The 25,815-nt window shown below is 35.0% G+C and overlaps 1 protein-coding gene across 1 annotated transcript in view; it reads left to right on the forward strand.

The window, feature by feature from the left end:
• LOC309799998 (complement factor H-like) overlaps positions 1-25,494 on the forward strand; it is an 80,027-nt gene extending 54,533 nt beyond the window's left edge. The window contains exons 15-22 of the mRNA XM_082613802.1: positions 4,220-4,399; positions 9,036-9,218; positions 18,147-18,356; positions 19,078-19,251; positions 19,949-20,125; positions 21,176-21,349; positions 24,435-24,617; positions 25,077-25,494. Coding sequence (XP_082469928.1) covers positions 4,220-4,399; positions 9,036-9,218; positions 18,147-18,356; positions 19,078-19,251; positions 19,949-20,125; positions 21,176-21,349; positions 24,435-24,617; positions 25,077-25,273 — 1,478 coding nt within the window. The 3' untranslated portion in view covers positions 25,274-25,494. The remainder of the gene's footprint in view (positions 1-4,219; positions 4,400-9,035; positions 9,219-18,146; positions 18,357-19,077; positions 19,252-19,948; positions 20,126-21,175; positions 21,350-24,434; positions 24,618-25,076) is intronic.
• The last annotated feature ends 321 nt before the right edge of the window (positions 25,495-25,815 follow it).

Genomic DNA, 25,815 nt, shown 5'->3' on the forward strand with positions numbered 1-25,815 from the left:
AAAAGAAGAAGTAAAGCTGTCACTGTTTGCAGATGACATGATACTATACATAGAGAATCCTAAAGATGCTACCAAAAAACTACTAGAGCTAATCAATGAATTTGGTAAAGTAGCAGGATACAAAATTAATGTACAGAAATCTCTGGCATTCCTGTACACTGATGATGAAAAATCTGAAAATGAAATCAAGAAAACACTCCCATTTACCATTGCAACAAAAAGAATAAAATATCTAGGAATAAACCTACCTAAGGAGACAAAAGACCTGTTTGCAGAAAATTATAAGACACTGATGAAAGAAATTAAAGATGATACAAATAGATGGAGAGATATACCATGCTCCTGGATTGGAAGAATCAATATTGTGAAAATGACTCTACTACCCAAAGCAATCTACAGATTCAATGCAATCCCTATCAAACTACCACTGGCATTTTTCACAGAACTAGAACAAAAAATTTCAAAATTTGTTTGGAAAAACAAAAGACCCCGAATAGCCAAAGCAATCTTGAGAACGAAAAACGGAGCTGGAGGAATCAGGCTCCCTGACTTCAGACTATACTACAAAGCTACAGTAATCAAGACAGTGTGGTACTGGCATAAAAACAGAAAGATAGATCAGTGGATCAGGATAGAAAGCCCAGAGATAAACCCACGCACATATGGCCAACTTATCTTTGATAAAGGAGGCAGGAATGTACAGTGGAGAAAGGACAGCCTCTTCAATAAGTGGTGCTGGGAAAACTGGACAGGGACATGTAAAAGTTTGAGATTAGATCATTCCCTAACACCGTACACAAAAATAAGCTCAAAATGGATTAAAGACTTAAATGTAAAGCCAGAAACTATCAAACTCTTAGAGGAAAACATAGGTAGAACACTCTATGACATAAATCACAGCAAGATCCTTTTGGACCCACCTCCTAGAGAAATGGAAATAAAAACAAAGAAAAACACATGGGACCTAATGAAACTTCAAAGCTTTTGCACAGCAAAGGAAACCATAAACAAGACCAAAAGACAACCCTCAGAATGGGAGAAAATATTTGCAAATGAAGCAACTGACAAAGGATTAATCTCCAAAATTTATAAACAGCTCATGCAGCTCAATAGCAAAAAAACAAACAACCCAATCCAAAAATGGGCAGAAGACTTAAATAGGCATTTCTCCAAAGAAGATATACAGACTGCCAACAAACACATGAAAGAATGCTCAACATCATTAATCATTAGAGAAACGCAAATCAAAACTACAATGAGATATCATCTCACACCAGTCAGAATGGCCATCATCAAGAAATCTAGAAACAATAAATGCTGGAGAGGGTGTGGAGAAAAGGGAACACTCTTGCACTGCTGGTGGGAATGTGAATTGGTACAGCCACTATGGAGAACAGTATGGAGGTTCCTTAAAAAACTAAAAATAGAACTACCATATGACCCAGCAATCCCACTACTGGGCATATACCCTGAGAAAACCATAATTCAAAAAGAGACATGTACCAAAATGTTCATTGCAGCTCTATTCACAATAGCCCAGAGCTGGAAACAACCTAAGTGTCCATCATCGGATGAATGGATAAAGAAGATGTGGCACATATATACAATGGAATATTACTCAGCCATAAAAAGAAACGAAACTGAGCTTTTTGTAATGAGGTGGATAGACCTAGAGTCTGTCATACAGAGTGAAGTAAGTCAGAAAGAGAAAGACAAATACCGTATGCTAACACATATATACGGAATTAAAAAAAAAATGTCATGAAGGACCTAGGGGTAAAACGGGAATAAAGACACAGACCTACTTGAGAATGGACTTGTGGATATGGGGAGGGGGAAGGGTAAGCTGTGACAAAGCGAAAGAGAGGCATGGACATATATACACTACCAAACGTAAGGTAGATAGATAGTGGGAAGCAGCCGCAGAGCAAAGGGAGATCAGCTCGGTGCTTTGTGACCGCCTGGAGGGGTGGGATGGGGAGGGTGGGAGGGAGGGAGATGCATGAGGGAAGGGATGTGGGAACAGATGTATATGTATGACTGATTCACTTTGTTATAAAGCAGAAACTAATAAAAACAAAAAAAATAAAATAAAATATGAGTACTAGTTACCAGGAAAATACAACTATCTCTGCAGAAATACCATTTTTGTTTTTATATGATACTCTTTCTTTTAGGACCTTTAAAACAAGGAAATATAGCTAAGAAAATACCCATTTCATACATTCCTTTAGGAATCTTGCCTCTCTCAAACCTTGTAACAATGATGATTTCTCAGTCAGTTTCAAATGCAGCAAAAAGAAGTTAACGTGCTGGAGGAAAGGTGGGCTCAGGCCCTCCCAGTCAGTAGGTAACTCAGTCACAGGAGGCCCTTGGGCTGGGGCCAGGAACCTGCCCTGAATGATGCATTTCACTGTAAGTGAATCATCCTGACCTTTGGATGACCAAGTCTTTGATGACTGACCGCGAGAATCTTAGCTATCTTCCTTCACTTTTCCCTTAGATGACTTCTTTCCTGGAGTTTTCCTGGGTCCTGCATTCAAAGAGAGTCCTGGATGGCCGCTCTTACTTATTCATCACATTTCTAGTCATTAATTATTCCAAGGAGAAGGTAGGGCTTAGGCTCAGGCTCCATGAGAGCAGGGATTCATACCTGTTTTGTTCACTGATATATTACCAACACCAAAAGACTGGCTGACAGGTGGGAGATATTCAATAGGAGCTTATTAAGTTAATCAGTAAATTTCATTGTTTATTACTCCCTACATTTCTACTAAACACAGTCCGGTCTAAGGTATTGCCAGTTCTTCACCAAACCTCATCTTTATCCTCTTCCATCTCCACAAATGACCTCGCTTCATTAACTTTTCATTCTACCTTACATCAAAACATGTGCTTCAATGATTACTCCCCTGATCTCAGAGTTTTCCTTGCAAAGGTTAATCCTCTGCTTGTATTCAGTTTAACATAATCTCTCTCAGCTATAATAGACCTTATTCCAATTTTCTCCTCTCAGTGTTCATTTTGTCAATCTGTCTAGTCTAGCTTTTCATTCTTCTTACTATATTTATTTTCTCCTAATAAATAAGTTTGCTTTCCTTTCAGAAACCAGTCAATCATAGGATGACGACAGCAGCCACCACTGCTCCTTTTGAGTATACATCTTCCTTTGGTTACCATTCCCTGAAGAATACTATCGGCTTTGTCTCCCTCAACACTCTGAACAAATCCCAAAAATAGGACTGATTCTCAAGCCTCTAGTGTGTTTTGAATTCATCTCCTTATTTCATGTTATTTTTTCAGGGTGGCATTTTCAAATCATTACTTTTCAATAGCCAACTACTTGACTTTTCTTTATTCTGTTATCCTCACTTGACTCTTGTCACTAACAAATCATTAACAAATACTACCAAAGACCTATACTGATATTTTGTCATATTCAAAACGACTTCCACCTGCATTGATTTTTTGAAATAGGTAGCTATAAAAAAAGGTTTTTTAGTCCATATTTAACTTTTTTTCTGGAGCCAGAAAAAAATTTTTATTATGGCATTATATTGGATCATAGAATGACCTGGTGTATAATATAGCTCCTCTAAGACTCTACGTATATATAGAGAAAACAGGTTTTAACTCTAAGTACCCACTTTCTTATTCCAAGTATTTGTTATTTTTTGGTGATCTTTCAAAAGATCTGCTTAAAAATTAAGATTCTATTTAAAAAAAACCTTAGACGTACTTTTCTAATTATGTTTCATTATTTTTCTTGAAAAAAATATATATAAGCTATCAACTTGATATTCTATGTCCACACAAAATTGTTTTTATTTTAATGTTTTAAGATTGTGAATTAAAAGTAATTCAGAGATGCTTGAGATCTAAAAACAAATGAATGTGAACATTTGCACATGTTTCAAGTTTGGGACCACATTATTCATGGGATGACTATTCACTATGTAGATCATGCAAAAATGTTCCAATCCAAAATGCAGAATGTCTTTAGGCTGGATATTTTCTCTGAAATTTCAAAAACTGGATGCAGGACTCAGGTTCATATATAATAGTCCATTTCATGCAATTTGTTCAGTAATAACTTGGTTGGTAGAATCTGTAGGCATAAATTGTAAGTTCATTATATTACTGACTTCATAGCTATTTATTGTATTTGTTATTTGGTTCTTAGAATTAGTCTTTTCAAGAGAATATTTTCATTTTATAGCGACAGAGGAACTTAAGAAGTGTAAAGGGTCAAAAATATTTGCATCTGGGGGAATTCCATCAGATACGATTGAATTTGACCATAACACCAGCCAAAGTTACAAATGTCGAGGAAAATCAGAATACAAACACTCAATCTGTATAAATGGAAGATGGGATCCTAAAGTAACCTGCAACGAAGGTAAACTCTTCTTTATAATGTTTTCAAAAATGTATTCTATTTCTTTCTAACTTGTAAAAGTAGTATCTTTGTGTCTTTCAAGGAAATTTAGTTATATATCATTACAAATAAATTTCAATCTGAAAGGTAATTTAGAAACAAACCAAAACACTGTTTCTAAATATTAATTGTATCGTGTGCATTAGTCAGCTATATGACACAACACCCAGAACTTTGGTGGCTTTAAATTAACATCTGGGCAGTAGGTGTGCTCATTAGCATGGGAAAACCATTGCTTTTGATTTCTTACATTACACATAAATGTACTTATGTCTATGCTGAACTATTATGTATTTATTCATGTATCTATTTATGTATCAATCTATTTATTTATATTTATGTATCTATCAAGTCATCTATTTATCTGTTTGTGTATCTATAGCTATCTTAAAAAGTCTTGAATCATATTGACATCACCAATTCTAATTGAATAGTCTCATTTCAGTTTTTTACTTTCAGATCTGTATCTCTCTTCTCTAACTGTCGGACACCTTGACTCACTATCCTCAATATTTTTACCAATTTCTACAAGCCTATAATATATAGAAAGTAGCTTCAAACCAACATAAAAACAAATCTACTATCTAGTGTTCAACATCTTATAGTTCTTTCTTATATGCAGTTCTCTGTGTAAAAATCGTACCACACTAAAGCTGTTAAAGGAGAATAAATTATTTAGAAAAACATAAATATTTGGGAATTAAACAACAAACTTCTAAACAACTGCCATGGCAATATATAATGTGCACTGTATATTATACATGATACGTTTATGATTGCTTAGTCCTTGTGAATTAACTTTTTTATAATTATAAAATATTTATTTATAGTTTTTGTAACACACCTTGTCTGCAAGTCTATATCAGCTTATTTAAATATAGTTAATTTATTTAAAACAATTTATTACTTTCATATGATAAAGGAATGCCCAACAAATTTCAAGTAATCAATGTCTTCAAAGCAAATGTAAAATTAAAAGAGAACTTGCTACACAACTGCATCTTTAAGGAAACAAGTAATATTTAGAGGCAGTGAAGTACATGAGTTCTTCTATATTTTCTTCTAGAAGCTTTATAATTTTAGTATGTATATTTAAGTATATTATCTGTCTTACATTAACATTTAAGTGTTGCATAAAATAAGAGTTAATTTTTTTATGTATGGATAGACAATTGTTTTAGCAGTATGTGTGGAAAAGACTTTGAAATGAAAATCAATTGACTATGGAAGTGCTGATTTATTTCTGGACTTGCTATTCAGTCCATTTATCTATTTGACTATCTTTATTCCTGCCAAATTGCCTTTGTAACTAGCTTTTTAGTAGACTTGAAGTCTGTAAAGTCTGATATGTAGTCTCCAAGTATGTTCCTCCCACTCAAAATTGTTTTAGTTATTCTGGTCTTTACATTAACATAGAAATTTCATGGAAAGCTTATTAATTTTTATAAAATATTTGTTTGTACATGGAAAGGGATGGCTCTATAATGATAAATAAATTAGGGAGAATTGATGTCTTTACCATATTGAATATTCACATCATAAACATTGTATGTCTCTTTATTTATTTCTGCTTCTATTTTTCCAGTAATGTCTTAAGTGTAAAACACTTATAGTTCTAAAAAATTTTGAATTTAGATGTGAAGTCATCTGATATGTAGTTTGCTTTTTTTGGAAGTTTCCCTTGATGAAGAGTTCAATTTCAATAGGGGGTATGCTATTCACATTTTCGATATTGTCTTTTGTCAAGGTGTGAGAGTTGTATTTTTCAAGAAATGTCTCCATTTTACCTAATTTATGAAATTGATTGATGTAAAATTCTTTCTAATAGTCACTTAACATTCTATTTTTCTTTTCATTCTACAGTATATTTGGTGATATCACTTCTTTCGTTCTTGGTATTGATCGTTGTTTCTCTCCTTTATTTTGATCTTCTCCCAAGAGTTTTGTTTTTCCATATTATTATTTTCAAATAACCAATTTTAACACTCTTAATTTTCTCCATTTCCTCTCTTCTCTAATTTTTAGCTTTGTTAATTTTCTGTTTTCTCTTTTCTATTCATCTTTCTCAATTTTCTCTCTTTTGTGGACTTAATTCTCCTTCCTTATAATTTCTTGATTTTAATTTTACTCTCTCATTTCTGAAGATACAAAATTAAAACATTGATTTAAGCCATCCTGCTTTCTAAATGTAAACCTGTAAAACTACCTTTTTCCCTTCTCAGTGCTGCTTTAGCTGTGTCTCAAAAAATTATAAATACATCCAGTTTACTTTCATTTAGTTCTATGTGGAATATTTTCTAATATTCCTAGTGACTTCTTCTTTGACATGGCAGTTGTTTAGAAGTTTGTTGTTTAATTCCCGAATATTTATGTTTTTCTAAATAATTTATTCTCCATTTAAGAGCTGTATAGTGGTATAATTTTTATAGAGAGACCTGAATATATTTAATGTATACAGTTTTATGAGTATCATGGGTGTTTGCATAGATACTTTATTCTTATTGATTTCTAATCTAATTCAATTATCACAGAACACACCGTGTAATTTTTCAGTATTTTGAAATTTGTTGTTTATTGCACAGCATATTGCCTATCATTGTGGTATATCCTTTTTCATATAAAGCATATGTATAATCTAGTTGCTAGATCAGGTTAAAGTGGTTCCTAGCGTTCTAAAAATTTATCTATGTCTTAAAATGTTTTTTTCTAGTTGTTCTATCTGTCACAGTAAGAAGGCTGTCAGTATTGTTAACTAGGATTATGGATTTGTCTATTTCTTCTTTTAGCTCTGTCCATCTTTGCTTCATTTATTTGATATATTTTTAGATACATTATACATTTATGATTGCTTAGTCCTTGTGAATTAACTTTTTTATAATTATACAATATTTCTTTATAGCTGTTGAAATACACCTTGCCTGGAAATCTATATTAGCTTATTTAAATATAGTTAATTAATTTAAAACAATTGATTATTTTCATATAATAAAGGAATTCCCAACAAATTTCAAGTAATTAATGTCCTCAAATTATTCTCTCTAAAGTAAAAGCAAATATAAAATTAAAAGAAAGCTAGCTACACATCTTATTCACACACGTCAAAAATCCCTAAACTAAAAAACCCCATTTTCGGTGGTTTACTAACAGAAAATACTTTAAATTAAGTAAAATGAAAAGGAAAACAGTATACTTTGAAATCTATGGGATACAGCAAAAACAAAGATATTTGTATTTTAAAGCATGCATTACAAAACAAGGAACAAATTTAAAGTAATAGGAAGTACAATCTAGAATCTAGAAAAGAACATACACCCAAAGAACATAGAAGGAAAGAATAATTAAAATATCAATTATTATAATAAGCTAAAAAGTCATACATAGCTTATTTACAGAATATTATTTCATTTTTTAGGGAAATGTAGTGGATAGACCAACTTCTGCAAGACTTATTAAGAAGTACAGATTAATATTATTAGGACAAAAGTGGTTACACATCAGACACAAAAGAAAATAAATTGTTGACAATACATTGAAAAAAATGTCAAGATAGTTAAAACAGAAATAAGAAAAATATTTTGGATGAAATATAAGATACTTCTATTGATGTAGAGCAAAATAGAAAATCTGATGATATTAGTAAGCATGAATGAAGTGTATTCAGGCAAATATTTCCCTGAATTTAATACAAAATATTAAACAATTGAAAGGATTTACAAGACTTTCCAGTATATACTTGCATATGGCTTCTAATGAAATAAAAATGCAGTATGGCAGGAGAAAACAAAATCAAGGTGTCACAGAGAGGTCCAAAACCTTCCAGGTATAGTCATGCAGAGTCTTCCCTCAGTTGAGCAGGACAGGCTTTGTCTTCAAATTATGAACTGCCAATATATATCTGAGGTATCTCAATTTTATGGAACTCAGACACAGTTTACAGGGGTGTCTTTTATACCCTGCTGGTCACGTAACTAAAGCCAGGTTGCCTAATCCGTTAAACCAGGTGTATTTCATTAATCTGTATATCTCTTAACAGCACAGGAAAGCTAGTAAATTGTACCTCCAGAAGAGTTCTGAACCGTAAACAGTATACTATAAATCCCAGTGAACATATCTAATTCTTACCTTGGCCAAGACTGCATCAAATTAATCGATCATTAACTAAGTGTAATTTTTCCTCTGGCTAATCTCCTTCCACTGGGAGAAAATCTTGTGAGGGTTTTAAGTTGATTCCAATACATCTGATCACCAATATCTGTAAAAAAAAATCCTGATATCAGTTTTTACTTAGTGCCTGTAATTGAGTGAGCAATTCACTTAGAACATCCTAAAGGTTAGAAGTAATTAAAATCGATTTTACATAAATTATGCAAGATTGACCACAGAAAGAACAGAAGGAAGAACCTGCAAGGAAGACCATGACACTGTAAACCAAGTGTGAATATATTAAAGTGCTAAACAAGCTTAAGAGTGTAATTGAGTCTAATATTGTTTAATCATTTATGATATATTATTAGAGCTTTCTATTTATTGAAAATTATTCCTTTAATATTTTTAACTTATGGTTTTTAATCAAGAAATCTAATTTTAATATTTTCAGAAGCACAAATACAATCATGCCCACCCCCACCTCAGATTCCCAATAGTCGAGATATGACAACTACAGTGACATATCAGGATGGAGAAAAAATATCTATTCTCTGTCAAGAAAATTATCTAACTGAAGATGCAGAAGAACTTGTGTGCAAGGATGGGAGATGGCAGTCAATCCCACGCTGTATTGGTCAGTAGTGCATAACTTGCTTTATAATATTCTTTTAAATAAGATTAATGCTCCTCTAAGCTTTGTATGGGTCAGCAAGGTCAAGGTCTCTCTATTCCACTTTATCTTGAAATGGTAAATCACAATTAAGTATATAAATTAATGAACACTCTTTCACTTCTAGTGAGAAGTAAAAACAGACAAAATCTTTGGCCTACTATGTAAATACCAGGCAAAATTTATGTTTATGCATATTTTATTCCTAATGATCAAAAGGACAAGAATGAAGGGGCAGTTGGGCTGCCCAGCCTGGGAGTCACAGACTTGGAAGATAATCCCCCCGCATGTCTGACATAGAAGTCCAGTGTAGCTGGTATACAGGAAAGCCAGAGGGCTGTAGGAAACAGAGACTCTGTTCTTAAAAGGCACACAAAAATTCTCACTTGCTCCATGTCCCAGTGCAGAGGCACTAATTAGAAAGAAGTCTGGGTTCGACTGACTCGCTGATCTTTGTGAAACTCCCAGAGAGGCAGGAGGCAACTAGGGACATAGATGCTGGTGTCAGCCATTATAAGAGACAAGTGCCACTTTGGAGTTCTCCCTATAGTTTATTAGCACCAGAAGCTTACCAACCCACGACAGCACCAACCCCAGGCCCCACAGCTCCTACAATAGGACCTGGCCCTGTTCCTGTGTGGGACAGCACCAGCCCAGGTACCCTTGAGCACTGCAGCCAGCTGCCCCAGGACTTGGTCCTGCTCACCAGTGGCTGACAGCCTCTGCATGAGGCAGTCTGGTAGCCAACCTGCTGGGGGCCCATCCCCACCTACTAGTGCACCCACAGTAATTGGCCTTGCTACAACAGATGGGAACCCTTATAGCATATAGATCTGGTGTATAGATCCTACAGAGGGGAGCATGCTGCTGGGTCCCATAGACGTTTCCTACATAAGGTCATTCCTCCAAGATCAGGAACATGTCTCACGCATATAAATAAACACAGAGAATTAGGCAAAATGTGGAGACAGAGAAATATATTCCAATTGAAGGAGCAAGACAAAATCTCAGAAAAAACTCTAAACAAAGTGAAGATAAGCAGTATGCCCAATAGAGTTCAAGGTAATGACCATAACAATGCTCAATGAACTCTGGAGAAGAATGGATGAAAACAGTGAGAATTTTAAGAAAAAGGTAGAAAATATAAGAAAGAACTAAACAGAACTGAAGAATACAGCAGCTGAAATGAAAAATTACACCAGAGGTTGTCAACAGCAGATTAGAGGATTCAGAAGAATGGATCAGTGATCTGCAAGACAGGGTAGTGGAAACCACCCAAACAGCACAGGAAAGAGACAAAAAGAATTTTTTAAAAATGAGGATAGCTTAAGGGACATCTGCAACAACATCAAGTATAGTAACATTCTCATTATAGGGATCCCAAATAAAGAGAGACAGAGAGAAACAGAGAACGTATTTGAAGAAATAATAAATGAAATATTCTAACAAGACATAAACAGACCTACAGGTCTGGAAATCAGAAAGTCCCAAACAACTTTTACCCAAAGAGGACCACACCAAGACACATTATCATTTAAATGGCAAAAATTAAAAATAAAGAGCGAATCTTAAAAGTAGTAAGAGAAAAGCCATTAGGTACATACAAGAGGATTCCTCTAAGACAATTAGCAGATTTTTCTGCAGAAACTTTGCATGCCACAAGGGAGTGGCACAACATATACAAAGTGACGAAAGGAAAAAACTTACAACCAAGATGACTGTATCCAGCAAGGCTATCAAAGGATGGATCAACAGTTTTACAGATAAGCAAATGATAAAAGAGTTCAGTAGCACTAAAATGACTTTACAAGAAATGCTAAAGGGACTTTCTAAGAGGAAAAGTAAAGACCACAATGAGAAATAAGAAAATTACAAAAGAAAAAAATCTTAATGGTAAAAGCAAACATACAGTAAAGGTAGAAGGTGCTAGTCGGAAGGTTAAAAGACAAAAATAGTAAAATCCTCTGTACCCACAATAAGTAGTTAATATAGAAACACAAAACAAAAGGATGTAAAATATGAAGTGGGGAATAGAAATGCAGGGTTGTTAGAATGTGTTTGAACTTAAGAGACTATCAACTTATAACCACATATGAATATAGGTTGTTATATATGAATCTAATGGTAACAACAAAACAAAAAATCTATAATAGATCCGCACACACAAAAGACAGTAATCAGAACATAACACTAAATATAGTCATTAAATCACAAAGGAAGAGAGAACAGAAGAAAGGAACAAAAAAGAATTACAAACACAACAAAAAATAATTAACAAAATGGCAATAGGTACCTACCTATCTATAATTACTTTAAATATAAATGAACCAAAATGCTCCAATCAAAAGACATAGAATGGCTGAACTGATTTTAAAAAAACAAAACAAAAAGACGCATATATATGCTGCCTATAATCACTCACTTCAGATCTAAAGAAACACTCAGACTGAAAGTGAGAGAATGGAAAAAAGCATTTCATGAAAATAGAAATAAACACAAATCTGGGGTAACAAAATTTATATCAGACAAAATAGACTTTAAAACAGAGACTGAAACAAGAGACAAAGAAGACATTATATAGTGAGAAAGGGACCAATCCAACAAGATTATGCAACAATTTTAAATATATATGCACCCAAAATAGAAGCACCTAAGTACATAAAGAAAATACTAACAAACACATACAGAGAAATACACAGTAACAAAACAATAGTAGAGGACTTTAACTTCCCACTTACATTAAAGAACAGGTCATCCAGACAGAAAATCAAGTTTAAATCCAGTGAAGAAACATTGGACTTAAACTATAGGTCAGATGGACTTACTAAACATATATAGAACATTCCATCCCAAACCATCAGATACACATTCTTTTCAAGTGCACATGGAACATTCTCCAGGATAGATTACGTCTTGGCCACAAAAGAAAGTCAAGAACATTGAAATCATAGCCAGCATCTTTTCTGAACACAAATGTATGAGACTAGACTTCAACTACAGGAAAAAAAAAACCCAAACTGCCAAAAGTGCAAACAGTTAGAGTTTAAACAATATGCTACAAAACAACCAAGGGGTCACTGAAGAAATCAAAGAGGATATTAAGAAAATTACTTGGAGACAAATGAAAATGGAGAAACAGTGGTCCAACATCTATGGGACTCAGCAAAAGCAATTATAAGAGGGAAGTTTATAGTGATACATGCCTACCTTAAGAATGAAGAAAAATCCCAAGTAAGTAACCTAACCTTAGACCTAAAGAAACTAGAAAATGAAGAGTAAACAGAACCCAAAGTTAGTAGAAGGAAAGAAATAATAAATACAGAGGAGAAATGAATGAAATAGAGACTTAAAAAAATAGAACATATCAATGAGACAAGAGCTAGTCATTTGAAAAGATAAAGACAATTGATAAACCTTTAGAAAGATTCATCAAGAAAAAGAGATGAGGGTCTGACTCAATAAAATCAGAAATGAAAGAGGAGAAGCTAAAACTGATACCACAGAAATATAAAGAACCATAAGAGATTACTATGAACAATTACACACCAATAAAATGCACAACCAAGAAGAAACTGATAAATTTCATGTAATGAACAATTTCTCAAATATAAATCAGGAGAAATATAGAAAATATGAACAAACTGATTACCAATATTAAAATGGAATCAGTAATTTTAAAACCCAAGAAACAAAGATCCAGGACCAGACAGATTCACAGGTGAATTCTACCATTTTCAAAAGAGTTAACACCTATTCTTCTCAAAATATTCCAAAAAAGTTGAAGAGGAAGAACACTTCTGAACTTATTCTGCAAGTTCAGCATCACCCTGAGGCCAAAAACAAAGACGGTGCAGAAAAAGAAAATTACAGGCCAATATCACTGATGAACTTAGGTGTAAAAATCTTCAATCAAATATTAGCAAACCAAATTCAACAATATGTTAAAAGGGTCATACACCATGATCAAGTGGGACTTTTCAGAGGGATTCAAATATGTTTCAATATCTGCAAATCAATGTGATATACATCAACAAATTGAAGAATAAAAATATGATTATCTCAATAGATGCAGAAAAAAGCCCTTTACAAAATTTAATATCTATTTATGTTAAATCTCTAAATGAAGTGGGTAGAGGGGAAACATACCTAAACATAATAAAGGCCATATATGACAAACATCCAACCAATGTCATACTCAATGGTGAAAAGCTGAAAGCATTTCCTCTAAACCAGGAACAAGACAAGGATGCCCACTTTCTCCACTTTTACTCAACATAGTATTGGAATTCCTAGACCCAGCAATCAAAAAAGAAAAGAAATAAAAGGAATTGAAATTGGAAACGAAGAAGTAAAACTATCACTATCTATAGATAACATGGTACTATACATAGAAAAACACCACCAAAACCTATTAGAACTAATAAATGAATTCATTAAAGTTGCAGCATATAAAATTAATATACAGAAATATGTTGCATTTCTATGCCCGAACAGCAAAGTTTTAGAGGGAGAAATCAAGAAAGCAATCCCATTTACAATTGTATCAAAAAGAATAAAATAGCTAGGAATAAATCTAACCAAGGAGGTAAAAGACTTGTACTCTGAAAACTATAAGAAATTGATGAAATAAATTGAAGATGACAACACAAATGGAAAGATATCATGTTCATGAATTGGAAGAATTTATATTGTTAAAATGACCATGCTACTGAAAGCAATCTACACATTCAATGCAATCCTTATTAAATTACCAATGGCATTTTTTACAGAATTAGAACATTTTTTTTTTTTTTAATTTGTAAGGAAACACAAAAGACCACAGATAGCCAAAGAAATCTTGGGAAAGAAAAATGGAGCTGGAGGAATCAGGCTCCCTGACTTCAGATAATACTACAAAGCTAGAATAATCAAAATAAAATGGCATTGGCCCAAAAACAGACACATAGATCTAGGGAACAGATTAGAGAGCCCAGTAATATACCCACATTTATATGGTCAATTAATCTATGACAAAGGAGACAAGAACATTATGGGGAAATGATTGCCTCTGTAAATGGTGTTGGGGAAACAGGAAATTTACATGCAAAAGAAGCAAGTTGGACTACTTTCTCACACAATATACAAAAATAAAATGAGGGCTTCCCTGGTGGCGCAGTGGTTGAGAGTTCACCTGCCGACACAGGGGATGTGGGGTCGTGCCCTGGCCTGGGAGGATCCCACATGCTGCGGAGCGGCTGGGCCTGTGAGCCGTGGCCGCTAGGCCTGCGCGTCCGGAGCCTGTGCTCTGCAACGGGAGAGGCCACAACGGTGAGAGGCCCACGTACTGCAAAAAATAAATAAATAAAAAATAAAATAATATAAAATAAAATGAAAATGAATTAAAGACTTAATTGTAACTCTTGAATCCATAAAACTTCTAGAAGAAAACAAAGGCAGTATGCTCTTTGACATCAGTTTTAGCAATATTTTGGGTTTTGGGGGTTTTTTGGGTTATGTCTCCTCAGGCAAGGGAAACAAAAGCAAAAATAAGCAAATGGGACTACATAAAATGAGAAAGCTTTTCCACAGTAAAGAAAACGATCAATAAAATGAAAAAGGCAGCCTACTGAATGTGAGAAGATATTTGCAAAGGATATATCCATTAAGGGGTTAATATTCAAACTATACAAAGAATTAATGCAACCAACATCAGAAAAACAAAAAACTAGAAAATGGGCAAAAGACCTGAATAGGCATTTTTTCCAAAGAAGACATACAGATGGCCAACAGACCCATGAAGAGAGGCTCAACATCATTAAAAGTCAGGCAAATGCATGTCACAACCACAGTGAAATGTCCCTTCACACCTCTCTTAATGGCTGTCATCAAAAAGACAATATCCAGTGTTGGCGACGATGCGGAGAAAAGGAAATCTTGGTGCACTGTTGGTGTGATTGTAGATTGGTGCAGCCACTATGGAAAACAGTATGGAGTTTCCTTAAAAAACTAAAAATAGAACTGCCATATGATCTGGCAATTCCACTTCTGGGTATTTATTCAAAGGAACCGGAAACATTTGAAAAGATATATGCACTCCAATGTTCATTGCAACATTACTTACAATAGCCAAGGTTTGGAATCAACCTAAGTGTCCATTGATAGAGGAATGGATTAAGAAGATGTTTTATATACACACACAAAATGAACTATTACTGAGCCATAAAAATGACACATTTCCATTTGCAACAACATGGATGGATCTAGGGTGTATTATGGTTAAGTAAAATAAGTCAGATAGAAAAAGACAAATGCCACACGGTCTCACATATACATAGGCTCTAAAGAAGCCAGGGGGATGTGTATTCAGCATAAGAAATATGGTCAATGATATTATAGTAACTTTATATAGGGACAGATTGCTATTAGACATCCTGCTGGTCATTTCATATATATGTAAAAGTCAAATCATTATGTAGTAGACCTGAAACTAGCACAATATTTTTTAAATTTATTTTTTCACACCTTTATTGGAGTATAAATGCTTTACAATGTTGTGCTAGTTTCTACCATACAACAAAGTGAATCAGCCACATGTATACACACATTCCCATATCCCCTCCCTCCCAAGCCTTCCTCCCATCCTCCCTATCCCACCGCTCTAAGTTGTCACAAAACACCGAACTGATCTCCCTGTGCTATGCAGCAGCTTCCCACTAGCTATCTATTTTACATTTGGTAGTGTAGATATGTCAATGCTACTCTCTCACTTCCTCTCAACCTCCCCCCACCCCCATGCTCTCAAGTCCATTCTCTACTTGTGCGTCCTTGTTCCTGCCCTGCCACTAGGTTCATCAGTACCACTTCTTTAAATTCCACATATATACATTAACATATGGTATTTATTTTTCTCTTTCTGACTTACTTCACCCTGTATGACAGATTCTAGGGCCATCCACCTCACTACAAATAATTCAATTTCGTTCTTCTTATGGCTGAGTAATATTCCATTGTATATATGTGTCACATCTTCTTTATCCATTCATCTGTTGATGGATATTTAGGTTGGTTCCGTGTCCTGGCTTTTGTAAATAGTGCTGCAATGAACATTGTGGTAAACATATCTCTTCGAATTATGGTTTTCTCAGGGTATATATTAATATTCCCTGGGGTCTGAAGTTCTCTGTTATCCAGAGTTTTGGACTCAGAGCTCCCACCACAGGAGCTCAGGCCCGATCTCTGGCCTGGGAACCAAGATGCTGCAAGCCACGTGGTAAGGCAAAAAAAAAAAAAAAAAAAAGATAAAAGAAAGGAGCTGTACAATACCAAAGACTAAAAAACAAAATAAAATTAGAAAGATAAAAATTATATTAGGTAAAATAAAAATATAATTGAAACAACTGCAATAAAGTAAAACAAAACCACAACAGAAAAAAAAGTGGGGAGGGGGCGGGGCACAAGCCAAAAGGAGCTGAACAATAACAAAGTATAAAGAATAAACTAAAATTAGAAAAGTAAAAGATTTATTAGAAAAAATAAAAATATAAATGAATCAACAACAAGGTAAAACAGAACCCCAATCGAAAAGAGGAAAAAAGAGAAAAAGAACAAAAAAGAAAGGAAGAAAAAAACAAAGAAAAAACCTTGGCTATGAGGAGTAGGTGTTTAGGCAGAGATGGAACTTAGGCAGGGGCGGGGTTTAAGGTGGAGTGGGACCTATGCAGGGAGGCTGACATTTGAGCATGAAGCTGAGCCTAGGCCCAGGACCCACGCAGCCAGAAAAGGCCTTGGGGTTGGGGTCTAGGCAGGGCATCATTCAAGTGGAAGCAGAGAGACAGCAAATCTAAAGGACTGCCTATGTAGTGTGGAGTTCCAGAGTTTGGAGGTAAGGCCCTGGTTGAGGGTGTGTGGGTGGGATACAGGCCCAGCGTGGTTGGAGTGGGTCTCGGAGGGGGTCTCCAATTATAGAGGTAGGGCTCTTGATGGGGTGTAGGAGTGGGGCTTGGGCTCTGAGCCGCAGGAGGGAGGCTCCAAGGGCAATGGATTAGGCCCGGGAGCTCAACAGGCTCCTCAGTGCCTAAGTGGACAGGGAAAGTGCTGGCTGCCTTCCCTTCCTTTCCTCTGTGTCCCCCCCACATCTCCCCTATGGTCTCCCCCATTCCTGCTAGACCCCTGACTGTTGGTGTGTCTCGCTGGGTATCAGAACTCCTCCTCTCCCCCAGCCGCCCCTCAGGGGTGCCAGTCCCAGAGGTCCAGGCTTTACTTTTGCTCCCTGTTCCCACCCTCCCACTCGCTCAGGACCTCCGCAGCTGGAGGGGGCCTAGGTTACCAGAGGATCAGGCCCGGGATCTCAGTAGCCTGCTGGAGGCCCAAGAGAGCAGGAGAAAGGTGGCCACGATCCCTTTTGATCCTCTGCCCTCCCAATGGTTCCCCAATTTCCCCCTTTGGGCAAGGGATCCCTTCCCCTCCCCCAGCCACCCATCAGGGGCGCCAGTCCCCTCCCACCTCCACTTCTCCTCCCCCCTCACTCCCCCCATGACCCACCTTCTACCTGGTTGCTGGGGGTTCCTCCTGTCCCCTTAGGTGTCTGTGGTCCCCCACTGGTGCCTGGTAGGTGCCTTAATTGTACGGAGACATGAATTCCACGTCCTCCTAGTCCACCATATTGACTCCTCTCCCTAACGTACTATTATACATCAAATATATTTCAATAAAGATAAATTTTAAAAAAGGATGAAGGGGCATACTGAACAAGTGGATAGTAGCATAGTGTTTATGGAGACAAATACCTTGCAAGTTTCAAATATTTTTCAGCTTTAAAATTCTTTAACTTGTTCAAATTATTCTTATTTTAATGTATTTTTAATTTAAACATTATACTTACACTTTACCCTTTGATCTCTGTTCTTCATGTAGAAAAAGTTCCATGTTCTCAACCACCTCAAATAGACTATGGAACGATTAACTCATCTAGCTCTGTAGAAGAAAGGAGAGAAACATTTGAATCCAAGCTTTATGAGCACGGCACCAAGTTAAGTTATATCTGTGAAGATGGTTTCAGGATATCCGAAGAAACTGTGATAACATGCCACATGGGAAAGTGGAGTTCTCCACCTCATTGTGTAGGTGAGGACAGTATGCAAACCAAAATTCTATTTTCAGTACCATTCTTTACTAATCAATTATCATCAAAGTCATGGAACAGAATCCTTTAGATTCCTAAATATATCAATTATTTATATATGTATAGGTCATTTATGTATTAATATGTAATTTATATTTGTATACATTTAATCGATTTTTGTATAGTCATTTTCTGTTAATTTCATCGGTTCAGTATAGAATCACTTTTAAATCTGGCACTTTCTTTTGTATTAACACTGTATGTGTAAAAAAAGTAAACCTACCTATTCATATAGTTAAACCTTTTTATATCCCTACTTATTCATATAAGTTGCAGTGTATGCGTTGCCACCAAGTTTTTTCATAAAACACTTATGTTCTTCCTACAATGTCCCTTTTAATGTCTTAAAATATATAGTACTTTTCTTAAGATGATGAAATCTCAGTGTGTTTTCTTTATTAATCATAATTGCTTAGAGACGCACTGATAGTCTCATTTATAAATATTGGTATTTTTAGTTTCAAGTTCTTGTTCAAGTGGACAAATGGAAACACACCAGAATGGTGATTTTTGGGTGCATTTGTGCATTTCTCTGCAATGTGATGGAAGTTCCTATATAATCATTTATTATTTTCAAGTAAAACTACCAAATATGGCAAGCAGTACATCAAATTAAATTTCAGAGTTAGTGAAACATGAAATCGTTCTTTCACTTATTCCTAGGACTTCCTTGTGGACGTCCACCTTTGATTCAGAATGGTGTTGTATCTAATGAAAAAAGCAGTTACCAAGATGGAGAAGAAGTTACTTACGACTGTGATGAAGGTTTTGGGATCGATGGACCTGCATCTATAAGATGTTTGGGAGGAAAATGGTCCCTTCCACCGGAATGCATAAGTATAGTATATTTCATTTTATTCTAAGGCTGAAAAATATCTTTAATTCAGGACATAAATGGCACAAGTATCAAACTAAGCTGTAATTCTAGAATTAAACAAGGTGTCTTTGGAAAGTTCTGGATTCTGGTAGAGAATTGATAACCCTAGTAATAATAAAAGTTTGATTCATGAACTAAATTATCTCACTATCACATCACCTTGTGTACACTTTGGACATCCTCTGATACACATTCTCAGACTTCTGGTCTCTGTTCCTATAACACAGCTGGCCCCTGCTCATCAGTCTTATCAGCACTCAATTTACTGTTAATTTATCAATTATTTCTTTATAATATACAATTTTCTAAGATATTTGACATAACTCAAGGGAACAGATTTTGACAGAAGCAAAAGAAAGAAACACATCCATAATGTAGGTGACCTGTGATGGGGAAAAATAATTTAAATGTGAGAAGTATGGTCTCAAGCATCAAAGGCATCCCTGTCTCTTTGAATATCACCATTCCCATGTTATAGTTTTGATAAATATAGACACATTCAATGTAACTAAGTCAAGACTTCTAACATTTTATGTTGTAAGAGAAATATTGTACAGTATTCATTGGTTTGATATGTATATATCTATTATTCTTGAATATAATTATCGGCCACTATTATTTTTAAAGATGTACTAAAAAAATACTTTTTTTTTTCAGGCACAGACTGTTTGAACGTACCCAGCTTTAATGATGCTGTACTCATAGACCAGGAGAAGCAATCGTATAGGTCAGGAGAACAGGTGGCTTTTAAATGTCTACCATATTATCAGTTGGATGGAGCCAATACTATACAGTGTATTAAGAGCAAATGGATAGGAAGGCCAGCATGCAGAGGTACTTTGGTAAAATTTAAAACTTTATTTATTAAAGTATCTTAAGTAACATAATACAGAAAATGCCTCTACCATCATAAAATGGACACAGATTATTTTCAGGCCAAGTCAAAGAAGGTTTATGCCTGAACATAAAAAGGGATGGAATTGTGTACTCAGTGCTCAGTCTTGTAGCCCAATAATTCTCAAAGCACAGCCCCTGACACAGCAGTCTTAGCATATTCTGGAAGATTATTAGACATGCAAGCACACATTCACAGGCTCACTCACACCTGTTGTATCAAAAACCCTGGGGATGGAACCCTGAAACTGTTTTAAAGATTCCCAAGGGATTCTATGCACATTTCAGTTTAGGAACCATAGCTACAGCATATTGTACTTTACATCCACCTGAATCTCACTGATGAATTACACATTACTCATTGTATACTGAAGCATTTGCAAAAGTATATTATTAAAGAGCATTTTAATAAATACATACATTTATTTTTCTGTTAGTTTTCCAGATCTTTGTTTGGATCTTTTAATTAATCATCTTCTTCTTTCAACTACGGTATTCTTCAAAGTGTGATAACTCTTGATCAAGTCTTTAAAGAAGTACCTAATGTGTTTATTTTTCTAAGGGCCTAAAGTTACAGTTCATAAACAGGATGACTATAAACCGAATCCTGATGTCAAATGATCTTTTCTTATGATTTTCTTATGGTTTATAAATTCATTTTGAATTTATATAATTTATAACACTTATTTTACTAAACTCAGAAAGAGATGTCCAGAAAAGCTTTCATTTTCACTGGCCTAAAAAATGTGTATCAATCTTCTAGTGAAGGATGGGGGAGAGATTTAAGATACAGAAGCTTAATTTGTACTAAAAATATTGCTTTATCTCCTTCTCCTCAAACTTACATGTGAATTTATTAAAATTAGCAGTCTTTCATGGCAGATTAACTCTTGATTTTAAATGACCATGGAATATATGTGACACCCCACTTGTTAGCTTGCTGTTCATAATGATCATTATATTAGAGATACAATTTTTCTTTCTATCTAGATGTTTCCTGTGTGAATCCACCCAAAGTGGAAAATGCTATTATACAAAAAGAGAGGTCTAGATATGAAAATGGTGAGAGAGTACATTACGAATGCATCAGGCCTTATGACCTTTTTGGGGAGGTAGATGTGATATGTTTAAATGGAACTTGGACAAAAACACCTCAGTGCAAAGGTAGAGTATCTTACACCGCCACCCCCCCCCCAATTTTAAAGAATATATTAGGGAATAAATATGTTGATATAAATGTATAATATAAGTAGTTCTTATGGAATTTTTTTTTGATGCAAATAAAATGAAGGTGCTTAAAATCCAGTTCTTCTGTGGACTGAATAAGTAATCTGATATATTTATTGTTTGAAAGAGTTGACCAGATTTGAACAGTTGGAATCTTGGAACATTTCTTGTCTTAAATATTAAGATGTTCAGTTACTTCCTGGTGAATAAATGTGTTAACGATACCATAAGTACATTTGACAGCCCAAGAAATTCCACTTTGAGACATGGAATATAGGCAGCCAGGGCCTGATCACAGAATGTGACTTATATTTGGGCATCTTCCACATATGGATGATATTTAAAGGTATGTTACTAGCTGAACTCATTCAGGGAATTAGTGTACATAAAAAAAAAAGAAGTCTGAGAACTTGGTCCAGGGACACTTCAGTGTTTAGAGTTCAGGAAGTAAGGGAATCCAAACCAAGAAATATATTAGCCACTTCTAGTTTTTCAAGTTAACTTTTTTCTGGTATGTATTTTTTGCAGTCTTCCACTTGAACATGTTTTCATGTTTAGAGTGATTTTCTTGTAGACGGCATATAGATGAATCTTGTTTATGTGTCCACCCTGCCATTTTCAGTCTTTCCACTGATATATTAAGGCTATTTACATTGAAAATATCTATTAACATAATAGGGACAATGTCAGCAATCTTATTTGTTTTGTGTGTGTTTCCTCGGTTTCTCAACCCCATTTCCTTTTCTTGTCTTCCCTGTGGATTTTTGAACATTATAAATAACTTAATTTTTATACATCTGCATTGCTTTGGAGTATATGTCTTGGCATGTTTTTATTAGCGGTTGCTCGAAGTATTAAAATACACATAAGCGGCTTATCACTCCCTACTTGTATTGACATTTTACCATTTCAGGTGAAATGTGGAAAACTTACTTCCATTTAGATTCTTTTTATATCCCCACATTTTAACATAAATGTTTTTAGTATTCTCTCTATATACATTGAGCAACATATCAAGTGACATAATTTTACACAATATTTAACCAAATTATTAGGGAAAAGATATTCTTATTATATTTACCCTTATTTTTCAAAATCAATTCCATTATTTTTTCTTCCTTCCTAAAGTCTCAATTCCTTTTCTAGTTTCCTTTATATTTGAAGAATTGCTTTAGCAATTCTTTAGGTATAGATCTGCTAGAGACAAATTCTCTCAGTTTTCCTTTGTCTGGGAACATCTTTCTTTCTCCCTTAATCCTAAAATATATTTCAGTCGATATAGAATTTGGGGTTGACAACTCTTTTCTTCAAGCACTGAAAAAATGATATCACTTCTTTCTGGTTCTATGGTCATGGATGAAAATCCTACCAGTTTTTGAATCCTTTTTCCATATAAGTATTGCATAATATCTATCTAACTCTTTTGAGATTTTTTTCTTTACTTAATTTCCAGCAATTTGATTTTGATGTATCTTGACATTAATTTCTTTTGGTTTATCCTGTTTGGAATTCACTCAGCTGTTTTATTATGTAGATTTGTGCCTTATGCCCTATTTCAGAAATTTTCAGCCATTATTTTTACATTTTTTTACATCACATCCCCTTTCTTTTCATTTTCTGGGTCTCCAATCTTTTGCTATTTTCCCATGGGTTCCTGAAGCTCTGTCCATTTTCTTTTCATTCTATTTTCAAAGTTAGTCTATAGTCAAGTTTATTTATCCTTCTGCCATCTGCAATGTATTATTGAGCCCATCCAGTGTTGTTTTTTTTTTTTTTTACGTTATATTACTCTATTTTCCAGTTCTATCAATTTGGTTGGATTTTTAAAAGCCATTGTCCAATAATTTCAATATGTATGTCATCTCAGTGTTGTCTTCTTTTGATTGTTTTTTCTCTTTTGAGGTTTTCCTCATCCTTGGTATGATGAGTGATGATCAACTGTATTCTGGATATTTTGGGTATTATGTTTTGAGATTAAGGACATTATTGGAATCTTTTATTTATCAAACCTCCCTTACTGCCATGCAGTGTGCAAGCCCAGGGTTCCCACCTGGCCTCCACTGACTCCTGGAGAAAGGGGAGAAGTGTCATGTTCCCTCACCATGTGGGTGGAAGTCTGGACTCCTCACTTGGCCCCTGCTGATCAAGGCGGGGAAGGGTTGGTCTTACGTTCTATGGCGTATTTCTAGAGAAAGTCAGGATTGTAAAAACTGTTTCTGTCTTACTATGCTGATCCTTTCCTTGGACTTTACTTAAAGACACCAAGTGCTTCTTGGGACTGTTTTTTTTTTTTTTTTTTTTCTTTCTGAACTTGTTATCATTTCTGGGTTGCAGTCTCTATGGTCCATCCAAGATACAAAGAAGGGAAAAGGAAAACCCAAACAAGTCTCTGGAGTGTAATTCCTTGAATCCCAATGTCTCTAATCAGATATCTTCTCTACATCTTTCATAGTCTCCTGAATTAGTTTATTATAATATGCTCAGGATTTTTAGTTAGCAGAAAGAATACAGAGCAGATACAATAAGCAGAAATATTTCTACCTCATCTTGTCCAGAAAAGGAAGACAGCATTCGCTCTCCCACTATTGAAATCTGTAATTCTTTGACTTTTATAAAAGCAGCTGATGGGGCTGATGTTCATTTTGTAATAAAAATGAAAATCAATAAATATGACTAGAGATTCAATACACACTGCTGTATGTTGAATACAAGGATAAGGTTTTTTATCTTAACTATCCATCTGTCCAGCATATATTCACTAAGAAAACATGTGTTAATACCAGAACACTGCAAAGCAGACATATTTATTAATGTATTATGTGTACTTTCATGTGGGGTAAAAGTAGGGACTTAAAAATGTGCCTTTTTGTTTAAGTGCTTCAAATTTCTTCAATAAATCATTTCTGTCATCAGAAATCAAAAGGCTGATTATTACATATTGGGCTATATTTTTTCTTTTTATTTTAAACTGTGGGATTTCTTTTTTTTTCTCTTTCAATAAATCAAACAACATATTTTTTAGACTCTCAAGGAAAATGCGGGCCTCCCCCACCCATAGACAACGGAGACACTACCTCATTCCCGGCACCAGTATATCCTCCAGGATCGAGAGTTGGGTACCAATGCCAGGCCTACTATGAACTTCAGGGAAACAGATACATAGTATGTCAGAATGGAGAGTGGTCAGAACCACCAAAGTGCTTAGGTAAATATTTCAATCTTCTTGTGGATCCTGGGAAAATCGGAGCATTGAATATGATGTTTAGGTGTTTATAATAGAATTTTCATGGATTAACTACCAACCATTCTGTTGCATGCTTGACTATCACATAATAATATGTGTGGAAATAAAGTTTGAAAATTTCCTGTTCAAGCAACAATAGCAACAAAAGATTCCTTAATGAAAGCTCTTCATATGATAATTGACATTATGAATCTTTGATTATAACATTTAATTATTACACTAAAAATACTACCTCATTCTTACAACATTAACTGTTTAAAATGATGGAAACTACATACTGGATTTTCAATGAGTTGGTTTGTAAAAGGTTTTGAGAAGGAATTTTTGGACCAGAGCAAGAGATTCTACTTGAAAGCCTGAAATTCTGTGGAAAATATTTGTATACTACTTAATGGTTTGTGTTTATTTTTTTAACTTCAGATGCATGTGTAATTTCAGAAGAAATGATGAGAAAACATAACATACAATTAAAATGGAGACGTGATAAAAAACTTTATTCTAAAACAGATGACACTATTGAATTTATGTGTAAACGTGGATATGATCCAAAGACACCTGACGATACATTTCGAACAACCTGTCAGGAGGGAAAACTGGCATATCCTACTTGTGGATGAAACTGTGGTTAAAGTGCAGTTGTAAAACTGAAATATGTACATGTATTCAGAATTTTTAATTATTATTCCAGTTCTCAGTTTCTTTTTATCAAGTATTGTTTAACTCATCTTTATTCATAAATGAGCTTCATGTTAAACATTATAGGGATGATGTAATTATAATCTTGGAGACCAACTAATCACTTCTTAAAAGCACCTCATTAAAACTTGCCAAACCAAAATGCTACGTGTCCTGTTGATAAAACATCTACAGCAAGAAATTAGATGCAGGGCCTCCCTGGTGGCGCAGTGGTTGAGAGTCCGCCTGCCGATGCAGGGGATACGGGTTCGTGCCCCGGTCTGGGAGGATCCCATATGCCGCGGAGCAGCTGGGCCCGTGAGCCATGGCCGCTGGGCCTGCGCATCCGGAGCCTGTGCTCCGCAACGGGAGAGGCCACAACAGTGAGAGGCCCGCATACCGCAAAAAAAAAAAAAAAAAAAGAAATTAGATGCAATCACTTCAGTACCTCCTTTCATCCATCAATTTCCTAACTTTCTAAAGA

The sequence above is a fragment of the Mesoplodon mirus genome (assembly GCF_964341445.2).
Source record: "Mesoplodon mirus genome assembly, chromosome: 3".
Classification (NCBI taxonomy): domain Eukaryota; kingdom Metazoa; phylum Chordata; class Mammalia; order Artiodactyla; family Ziphiidae; genus Mesoplodon; species Mesoplodon mirus.